Below are 11,221 nucleotides of genomic sequence, written 5' to 3'. Positions count from 1 at the left end.
TTTTGGAACCTACTCTGTGGGTGTGGCCTCTTTTGTGGGAGTGGCTTGCTGGCCATGTGACCCGGTGGGAGTGGCTTGCCGACCATGTGACCAGGTGGGAGTGGCTTGCCGACCATGTGACCAGGTGGGAATATCACTGAATTCTTTGCCCCAATGGATGAACTACAATAAGATTAAAATAAGTACAAAAACAATAAAAGAGCAACTTACAGAAGGAAGATGACTGTTCTTGCCAGTCTTCAATATCATGGACTCCAATGAATGGGCTGCACAAAGAAGAGACACAGAAATGAACTCTTTCATTGCATGCACTGCATTGGGATGAAACCAGCACACAAAATAATAGAAAAGGAAAATTACTCTCCTTTTTTGCGTCTTCTGCACCACCACCTCATGCTCCAACAACCTGTACAAAGGAGAGACACAGAAAGCAAGACTTTAATTGCTTGCACTTCACTATCTCAAGGATGAACACAGCACAGACCACACCACACCCAGCAATAAAGACAGCTACTTACAGAGGAAGGATCCCTGGCTTGCCAGTCTTCTGCACACCACCTTATCGATTTATTTTGCTCAAAAACCTGCACAAAGGACAGACACAGAAAGCAAGACTTTAATTGCTTGCATTACTATATTAAGGATGAAACAAGCACACAAAGCAATAAAAGAGCTACTTACATAGGAAAGATGACTGTCCTAGCGGTCATACTCTGTTGTCTCTTCATCCTGTTAAATAATACTAACTGCAGAATAACTAAAACAATATTGGACTCAATTGTGGTTGTAAGCTGAGGACTACAGGTAACAGAAGGGACCTCTGTTTTCACCCAACAATGTACAGTCTTTTCAGGAAGGGTGTCCCCCAACAAACAGCTGCTGGAATTGTGTTTGCACAACAGTGGAAAAACAGAGATATGAAAATGAATAAATATTACAATGTGCAGGAATAAATAAATTGACAATTAAAATCAAGAAGGCTTTGAATACTTTTTCACGTGGGATTTGTTTTAGTAATTGCTAACTAACGGAAACAGAAATTAGAAATCCAAAAGTATGAAAGAAAACAGGCGTTCCACCCGAGCCCGGTGCTTTGTCCCGGAAAGGCCCGGAGGCCTTTCCTCGGCGAAGCTAGCCTCCCGACGACCGTGCGTTCCACCTGAGTCCGACGCTTCGTCCCGGAAAGGCCCGGAAGCCTTTCCTCGGCGAAGCTAGCCTCCTGATGGCCGTGCGTTCCACCTGAGCCCGGCGCTTCATCACGGAAAGGCCCAGAGGCCTTTCCTCAGCGAAGCTAGCCTCCCGACAGCTGCGCGTCCTACCTGAGCCCGGCGCTTTGTCCTGGAAAGGCCCGGAGGCCTTTCCTCGGCGAAGCTAGCTGCCCGCCGCCCGCATGGCCCACGCCAGCCCGCCACTTCAGCGAGGGAAGGCCCAGAGGCCTTTCCTCGCCAAAGCTAGCCTCCCGCCGCCCCCCTCATGCTTAGTTGCTTACCTGAGGGAAGCAGCAAGCTCCTGGAAGGTGAAGAGAAGGGAGTTTTGAAATGGAGGACCCGCTTTTAAACGGGTCGCCTCCAGCCCCCTCACTGATTGGCTGGACTCCAGCCAATCAGTGAGCGGCTGGCTGGGCTAGCTAGTTTAGTGCGGATGGGCGGGGGAGCGAGCGAGCTGCATTGGGACGGCAAGGGCGATCGAGCGACAGGACCGGTGCCGGTTCCCAGAAGTTACTTCCGGATCCGGTTACTTCCGGGTTCGGTCGCCAACCGGTTCGCGTGAACCGGTGCGAACCGGTAGGAACCCACCACTGTTAGGGTGCTTCATAAATGGCTAAACAGTATCATAGAAAGGCTTGATATTAGAGGAGATGAACAAAATTTGCTCATGAGTAACAAGCAAACAGCAACAACTAGCTAATGGAAAATTCTTTTAATATTTGAGCAGGAAGGAGAGTAGCATCAAAAAGCTCTTAGACACCTACTGAACAATGAGCAACAGGGTCCAGCAATACAGAGCAGATTGTTCTTTATTAGACAGAAATGTTTAGTTAGCCAGCCAAATGCTGGTGTCCAAGACAAAATCTAGCATTCCAAGTAAAACTCTCACCTGTCACTTAATAGAAGACAGAAGCAAGTGAAGAACAGCATCCACCTGAGCAGTGAAAAGTTTTATTGTGCTCAGGTGTATAATATAGTCCAGGTAAATGACTTTAGAAAAATAAGACTGTAGTTTGATTGGTGAAGCTTTGTGATCTTTACAAATTTAAATAGTCAGCTCTTTGGATCTCTAGTAGGCTTCAACAGGTTTTAAAAATACAGCATCAGTAGAGAACTAATTCCAGATGATTAGGGAATATCTGCAAACGGAGATAGTTAAAAATGTAAATACAAAAATTAACAAAAAAGTTTCATGATAAAGGCTAGACTGTCAAGAGTTCAATGGATGGTGTTCTCTGATCATAAACTTGTCGGATAAAAGAAGATTAAAAGCTTTAAAAACAATACATCATTAACTGTTAATGCATAGATTTATTTAACATCAAGCCTATTTATTCCCATTTCAATTATCCTTTCCAATTCCCAAAATTCAAAATCAGCTTCACCCAGTGCACAGCCAAAAAAAGGCAAACTCTGCATCAAGCAATACCTGTAATCTTTTCTCTTCAATTTTTAATGTAATAGACTCCTCTCTCAAGATGTTCAATAGGCAAAATTGTAGCTTCGTTAACTAGTTTTCCTTGCTATATACTAATCTGGTTAACAAGGACAGATACATTGGAGGAGTGGATGGTAGAGAAGAATTATAGTCCCTTGAAATAAGTTGTAATTCATTTGAAATCATTTTTTCCAGTTCCAAAATGCAAGGACACTTTCAATCTTACATGGTTTCCATGCTGAACATATAGAGACATTCAGTGAAATATTGGTGCAAATTCAGGAGTGATGCATATAAAAATACTGGAAAAAAATCTGAAAAAGCAAGTAAAAAGGACTTTATATTATATTTCACCATTCTTGCTGTCCTTATCTTCCTTTTGATCTTCAAAAAATGGATAGCAAATTTTAGAGAGACTGAAGGAGGGAGGTTTTGAGCCTAAGCCAGGGTAAGGCAAATAGGAGAAACGTACATACACTGCAAACAACAAAGAATAAATAGACAATAGAAAGCCCTTAATATTTTTTTTTAAGAACCACAAATACCCGGCATAAATAGAAGAAATGTTCCTCCCCACTTTTCAGCTGGAAGAAAGATATGGTCATGATATACAGGTGGGAAGGTTCATGTGAAATTCAAGGAAGGACTTCAACAGATAGAGACGGGAAACAAAAACAAATGTATTGTTCTATTACTTAAATATTCTTAAATAAAACAAAGGCAAATTATTGGAATTGTAGTGGCATGAGGGTTCAATAATGGATACCAAATCTTCTAATAGCTTTGATAGTTTCAAATTATAGACTTGGAATGCTTGGCTTGTTACTGAGCAATGTTTAAGGAGAAAATACAAATGTCAATGGCAAATTTATTTACAAAAAGAAAAACATAATTTTAAGATCATTTTCATTTTTAGTATTAAGCTGTGCATGCTTCAAAATTCTTTCAATGCTTGATATAAAATTCTTTATAAGTTTTATCAGCGTTCTGAATAAAGGTTTCTTCAAATACTCTTAATAAGGTTAATTTTGCTTCTTGACCAAATTACAAGGAAAAAGTCTTGAGAAACTTAAAATCTGATAGGAGGGTCAAATTACATGTGAAAGTTGGACACAACACTTGCAGTTCACTATTTAATTTTGTTTTCTTCTCACCTAAAAAATTAATAACAATTAAAAGTTACCTACTCTAGCCAATTTTGTTTACCATAATTATCCAAACTCTCTGCCAGTTAGTTTAGGAAAAACTATAGCTTATTTCTTACTCATTCCAAGGTGAACTGAAGGCTTCCTAGTATCCCAAGGCTGCATGATTTTTTCTTTAAATGAGCTTGTTGCAGTATTCTGAGATAAAACAGATCAGCTGTATTATCCACTTCCTTGCCTTGTATGGATCTTTGGTTGTTATATGACCCTTTGGTCTCTCCCTGCTGAACAGACAGAGATCACTGACCAGGTGGGATCCAGGATAAGTGGATCCTGGATCCCAATTGGCTTCCTGAGGTAAACTCACATCTTGCACCTTTTCCTTAGCCTGTGATCTCTCCCAAGGGATTATCAGTTTACCATCTCCTGGCTCCTCAGTTGTCTGCGTCCTCTGAAGATGTGTGGGTGAAGTCACCCTGTGCTGTCAAACATGTTCTGTGGCTGAATAGAGCCAATCTGAACCCATGTGTGTGTGTGTGCGCGCGTACTGCCAAGCCCTTAAATCTGTTGTCTCCAAGGCCAGACACCCTGAGAAAGTCTGACTTTGCATGTTGCTGATAAGAAGTTGATCCCTGAATTTGTGAGAGAGATTTTTTTGTCCCCCATAAATACTAATCACCAAATAATTTAGGCAAAGCAAAAAAAAAACATGAAGGAGGGGATGGTAAGTTTTTTTATAGGATACAGAAGCAAATGATACATTTAGTATATGTAATGTGTCAGGAAGCAAGTGATCATACAATAAAATATATTAATTACATGTCAGACTTGAACAAGAGAAAAATATTGATTCTGGATAACGTTTCAAAGGTGGTAAATTTGTGGATTACATTATTCTTTCCCAACTGGGTTGTATCTTTCTTAAAATTTACAAATATATTTAAGGACTTTCAGAATACGGTCTTTATTGTTTGACAAGTTCTTGAATATCAAAGAAAAAGTCCATGGAGAAAAGAACATGTTTTTTCTGAAATTATTTTCCAATACTTAGATTTTGGATAGTTTCCTCCAAAAATTCATCCCCGTTTGATGATTAATATTGCCCAATCTAACAAATTGCGTTTTTGCAAACATGCACGTGGTACTAATTCGGTCTCCCCTGGAGCTGTCGAATTTTTTGGCGCTACATCGCTAGATGGCGCTGTTCGTCCACCGGCCTGTCGAGTCAGTACAGTTACAGCTCGACGTCACTCCCGCCCTCCTTTTTCTTCCCTGCAGGTAAACGTTTGGGCGGGGTCAGTTGTAGCAAGGAGAGGTGGAGTGCGCGGGAGGGCGTGGCGGTTGCTCGCGGCTCTGTGCCTTTGCAGTTGCTCTTCTTGGAACTGCTGCCACTTGCCTGTCGCTGCTGCTGCTTCTTCAAATTATTAAGTGAAAGGCGAAGTGAGTGAGTGAGTGCTTTGGCTTGGCAGCGAAAGGGAGGTAGAAGAAGAGAAGCCACGGGCGCTGCTGTCCTCGCCGCCGTCTTCTCGGACTTTAACTAGCTATGAGTTCAGACCAAAAGCGGCCGCCGCCGCGGTTTTCTTCCCACAATAGCCGAGCGCCTCGTCCACAGCCGCGGAAGGGACTCCTGACTGAAATTCAGACGTCCCTTCTCACAGAGTCCTTCGAGGCCCGCTATACCCTCAGCCCCGGCCGTGAACTCGGCAGGTAAGGCGGGGAGAGACCTGAAATTACCATATGGGTGCTTAATGGGAGTGAAGTCTCCGAGACGTAGCAAAAGTTATGCCCTCCTTCTCCTCGAGAGAGGAAAACCAGTGAGGGACGGGCGATGGAAAGAGCGAAAGAAGCCTTATCTTCTTATTCGGGGAGAAGACCAAAGTCTCCCCGTGGCACGCTTATCTCAACCCACTGTCAAGATTGTGCCCGGACACAATCCCCTTTGGACGCCAAGAGTGGAATAGAATATAAAGTTTATTACAGTCAAAGACCAGCAAAAGACAAGAATCTATTTACCATAATATTAAAAGATACTACCAATAATAATAAATAATAACCAATAACATACCAATAACATACATTGTATCATAGTTTGGATCGTGCCCATGTGTACTTGATGAATAAGTATGAGTATAAATATAGATTCTCTAAAAATTGTTCAAGATATCTATGAAAAATTTGTGCAAGAAAACATCTTTAGTCCTAAAACTGAATTTTTCCTTGTGGTCATTGCAGCAGCACAGAATTTTGCTACTGCAAGCATAGAAGCCGGTTTTGCTTCCCGGAGGAAACAGTCTACATAAAATTGTCTGCCCTCACTGGTAATCTCTCTAGTAAGGGGAGAATATGCATTGACCTAAACTCACTGTATAACTCACAGTGTAATAAGACATGCATGATAATTTCGACATCTCATTTAATACATATGCATACTCGTTCCGCTATTTGGGTCTTATTATATCTGCCCTGGAAGAGTGCTGAGGGGAGGATATAAAATCTGGCTCTGAAGAATGCTAATCTGTGTTTCAGGAAAATCAGGCCCTTTAAATATCATTATGGTTCCCACACATCTTGTTTAATTTTATTCCTACTGTGGAGAGGCATCCTATTTATTTCTGCATGGAATTCTATATCTTTTATTCTATTAATGACTACTTGCTTAACTTGGTCAAAGCCTAGGGATATTAAAAATACCAGGGAGAGCCCACAAGAGCCCAGTTTATGGTCTATCGCCTGTTTCCAGAGGAAGGGTAAGTGAAATTCAGGTAATGAATTTGCTATGCGAAGTATACAATATTGGATGCTTTTTGCAGTAGCAACTATTTCCTCAGTTTATCTGAAATAAAATGCAGTGAGACTCTCACAGGCTTAGATATTTAAGTGATTGAGTGTAAAATATTGTGCATTTTTCAAGTAGAAAAATGTAACTTCTATTATCTTTAGGCTTAAATACGGATAATTTAAATATTCTCTATGTAAAAAAAAGGCGTTCATATGTGATCTAATACAAAAAGACTGTTTTATACGGTATATTTTCCTGTCTTAACTGGATATTTCTGTCAGAGGCATCTCTAAAAGTGTGTGATGTCAGAAACTACATCAGGCTGATCAGGAACTTTTCTCTCATTTGCTTTAAATAACTTATCTTAAATAGCTATCAGTCTTAGCCTTTGAAAGCATATGGTGGATTTATTAAAACAACAGCCTAAATAGCCATTGAATATTCCATCACAGTACAGTGTGTCTAGGAAATCAGGGTCTGTAAGAATATATTAGAATTAAATGGCTGGATGACCTTCAGCTTCACAAAGTTTGAGAACAGATAGACTTCACCTATTATATTTATATATTTTTATATTTTATTCAATTTATAAGTCGCTCCCTCTCCACAAAGGGACTCGGGGCGGCGTACAATCAAATATACAAACATATGGCACGGAGGAGGTATACATAAAAACTTTTACAGTTCATAAATAATAATAATAGCCACAGTGTTAAAAAGCAGTAAGAATAAAGTTAAAAACAATTAAAATACCCTAAAATTAAAATTTACAATTTAAAATTGCCAGGGGGATTAGAGAGTGGAGTTCTAATTAAGCCAGGCCGGCTAGTTGGAACAGGTGGGTCTTGAGTTTCTTGCGGAAGGAGCGGAGATCGGTAGTTGTCCTAATGTCGGGGGGGGGGAGGTCATTCCAGAGGGCTGGGCCCATCACAGAGAAGGCCCTACTCTTTTTGTCGATGAAATGATCATGTATTGCTATTAGAATTTTAACTTAATCTATACATTCATACATTATTTGTATGGGCTAAATTTTAACATTAAAGCAACTAGGAATTCATCTTACAGTGGTAGAAAAGTTAAAATTATATATAGAAAGTTAACAAATCAGTTGTTTTACTCTATGTTGTACTATAAGTAATTGCCTTTGGTATTGGTGTATAGGCTAAGTTCATACTGGACTAAATTGCAATGTATGTTTTCATTGGTGGGTATAAAAGTAACTTGTGATTTATCAGTTATAATTTATAGCTTGATATCTAATAATTTCCATATTGTGAGAAATCTTAAATGTGTGGGTTACTTTTGATGATTTATAATATCAACTTATTAAAAGTATTTAAATCTAAAATAGCATGCGTTTTATTGATTAGTAAGTTGAAAGTACATTGCTTTTAATTCCTTACAAGTAACTTGTATGAAAGCTCTATTACTGATAATTTCAAGCACACTTAATATTGCATAAGCAGCAAAGTAAAGCATTAATGTGTTAGTTTTCCAGATGGAAGTAGAGGTAATAAAAATGACACAGTATTTCACAACTTGAATTTAGCACAAAAGAAAGAAAGAATTGAATTAAAGTTATTCGCACTATCAATATGCAAGCCATAGTCACTTCACATAGAAAACATGCAGTCCTCAGTTTAAAAAAAAAGATTTTGTACTCCAGATTCAAAGATAAGTTTTCAAACTCTGAATCATAAGCTTAATAAATAATATATTTATTAATAAATAAATACATAGTATGTATTTTAATTACATTTTTGCAAAGGTTAACTTTGGTTATATTCCTGTTAAATAGCCACAAAGTATACTTTAGTTGTTAAACATAGGCTTCCACCTGTACCTGTGGAAGCTCATTTTAAGTATGTTTCTCTTTCATAGAATTGTTTTGCGGAAAATATGTATAAGCTTATACCAATCCCCCCCCCCCCCAAAAAAAATACAACAAATGCTAAATAAATACAATCATTCAAATCACTTTTTGTGTTTCTATGGAGCAATTTTGTTTTTGCAATTGAGGAAGGTTTTTAAGTTTCGGTTTTTATTCATAGTTAAGCATCTTATATTAATTCATATATGATTTGCAGATTTTTAATAAGATAAAGCCTGAGTGAATACTCCCTTTGAAAATGCAGTAATTTGAGGATTCCTAGGGCACCATTTAAAAAGAATTAGATATAATAGCAGCAGCTCTATAACATATTTCATTTATATAATACCATAATGATCCCAAATTGGTAAAAAATTAAGTGGGTGTTTATGTTAAGTACACAGCTAATAACAAAAGTAAAGAAGCCTGTATGAAAAGAGAATTAAAGTCTGGCATAAATAGATTTTGTTGGAAAAACAGGAGGTTTACAGCACTGCTTGCAAAATATTGGTAAAGCTTAAATGTGTGTAGAAAACAAACCATCCTTTTATAAATCTGAAATGATTTACCACAAGGCTCTGTATTTTATTTTTACAGTATTTTAAAATTTTGATTGCTTCTTCCTTGATGTAATAGAATTTTTTAGTTTTACTTGCACAATAGCTATATTTTGTGTGTTATCTAAGTTAGATAATATATTATTGTGGATGCATTTAATCCTCTGCAAATAGATTGCAGATTAATTGGTTGATTCATTGATAGATACATCTGTATTTATTTTATGTTATTTATGAATCCATTATATTTGCATATATATAATGTATGTATTGATATACAAATAGGCCTTGCTTAATGACCATGCGTTTACCAACTGTTCGGAATTACAATGATGCTGAAAGGGACTATGACCAGCATCTGAATTTATGGTTGTTAAGTCAGTCCTGATTTGCACTTATGACAAGTTACCAAGTGCTCTGCAATTACCTGATCATCATATACAATCTTCCCTATTGACTTCCCAGAAAGTCAATAGGAAGCCAGCATGGAAGATTGCAAGCTGTTGCCACCTGGTTACTTCCTGGGGCTGACTGAAAAAGATCTGTCCCAAAATCCAAATTTGGGATAGATCTTTTCTCAGATAATCTATTAAAACCAACCAAACCAACACCACCTTCAAAGTAAAAAACTCCACCTCCATTAACCTCTATACAAACCAAATCCTCCCATCCAAAATAAACCAACAAACCCTAGACTCCTCCTGTAACTAACCACAACAAAAATACAACAACCACAATAAACATAAAAACAACAAAATAATTATACCCCTACCTTTAAAACATCCATTTTATCTTTCTCCACACACACAATAACCAAAACCCACAACCAAACCACCCAAATACACAATATACATCACTAGGGCCGCAAACCTGGGACCCAATACAACCATTAACACATAACAAAAGAAGAAACCCCCATAAGAGAAATCACCCCCTGATAAGGGACAAAGGTCACACCCAACACCGCAACACCAAAAACAAGAAACACCAAAATTAAACCAAATAGATAATAGATAAGAGAAGAGAATATCTCAGATAATAAAAATGCTGCTTGCCAGATATAGATAGATTAGGGCAGTCTCTTTGACAGGCAGAAATTTTGCTCTCAAGATTGGCTGAAGATATGACATATCCTTTTAAGACATCCTTCTTGAAAGCAAAATCTACTGCTTGCTAGATAAATTCCATCCTTCACATGATGGAGTAATAAATTCCATCCTTCACATGATGGAATAAATAAATACCTCTAGCAGGCAGGAAGGTAACTGCAGCACTGGGCTGTATTTTTTTTTCTCCAACCCAGTGCAACGGTTCCAGTGGTGGGTTTCAAATTTTTTTAGAACCTCTTCTGTAGGTGTGGCCTGCTTTGTGAGAGTGGCTTTGCCGGCCATGTGACTGGGTGGAAGTGGCTTGCCGGCCATGTGATCGGGTGGGAGTGGCTTGGCAATCATGTGCTGAACTACCTGTTTTTTGTTTTGTGTACACAAACATAAAGTACAATCAGTGCAGCTGTTAACTCTTTATACTGTGTATAATCTCTGAAAATGTAAAAGAGAGAAAACATAGGACTCCCCAGTCTGTCCCAACCACATTTCAGCTTCTACAACTTCCCTCCACCCTCAAAATCCAGGGCCAATAAGTTATATTCCAATCCTACCCAACAGAAACAACCCCCCTCCAAACACACACACACACTCACTGTTTCCATTTCTTTGAAGGATTTTTCAGCACCTGTCCCTGCATAAAGAGGCTCAAGGAAAGATAATCAATTTCTTATTGGATTTGGAAGTACTTAGAAGTAGCAAAAGTTCCCACTGCTTTCCAGTGTCTCAAAAGCCCATCATAAAGGCGAGAGTCCATCCTTCTGCTTCTCAGTGCAGAAATCCCTAATATGTTCCAGTAAATTTCAAAAGCATCACTTGGAAGCAGAAACAGTCAAGAGTAGTCACTGCTATATAAGGTTTCTGTACTGCTGTGAGCTATACAATTTAAAATTTCTGCACACTGCTATCAAGCAATTTAAGCAGGAATATACCTCTGAGTAAACAGGTATTTTGCTTATGGCATTTGTACTTTACTGCAACAAGCAAACACTCGCCTTCTAAATAAGTTAGACAGTCATAATATTAAAACTTGATAAGTGTTCTTAACAAGAAATTCACAATGATAGCATCACACATACATTCCAAAAATACTTATGATATTTGCACACAACCACCTGCTT

The 11,221-nt window shown here is 38.5% G+C and overlaps 1 protein-coding gene and 1 long non-coding RNA gene across 2 annotated transcripts in view; one reads left to right on the top strand and one right to left on the bottom strand.

Moving 5' to 3' along the window:
* Positions 1 to 215: 215 nt before the first annotated feature.
* Positions 216 to 701, bottom strand: LOC309400899. Its single transcript, XR_014176731.1, has 3 exons — positions 682 to 701; positions 519 to 584; positions 216 to 406 (listed from the first exon to the last, which is right to left on the bottom strand). It is a non-coding gene; the product is annotated as an uncharacterized lncRNA (long non-coding RNA).
* Positions 702 to 5,086: 4,385 nt separating this feature from the next.
* The window catches only part of STK17A (serine/threonine kinase 17a), a 36,042-nt gene continuing 29,907 nt past the window's right edge, over positions 5,087 to 11,221 (top strand). The window contains exon 1 of the mRNA XM_081932574.1: positions 5,087 to 5,498. Within this exon, the coding sequence (XP_081788700.1) occupies positions 5,335 to 5,498 (164 nt within the window). The 5' untranslated portion in view covers positions 5,087 to 5,334. The remainder of the gene's footprint in view (positions 5,499 to 11,221) is intronic.

Source organism: Natrix helvetica (assembly GCF_964273705.1).
Source record: "Natrix helvetica genome assembly, chromosome: Z".
NCBI lineage: Eukaryota > Metazoa > Chordata > Lepidosauria > Squamata > Natricidae > Natrix > Natrix helvetica.
The sequence above is the reverse complement of the archived record's forward strand: the minus strand, read 5'-3'. Positions and strand labels throughout refer to the sequence as shown.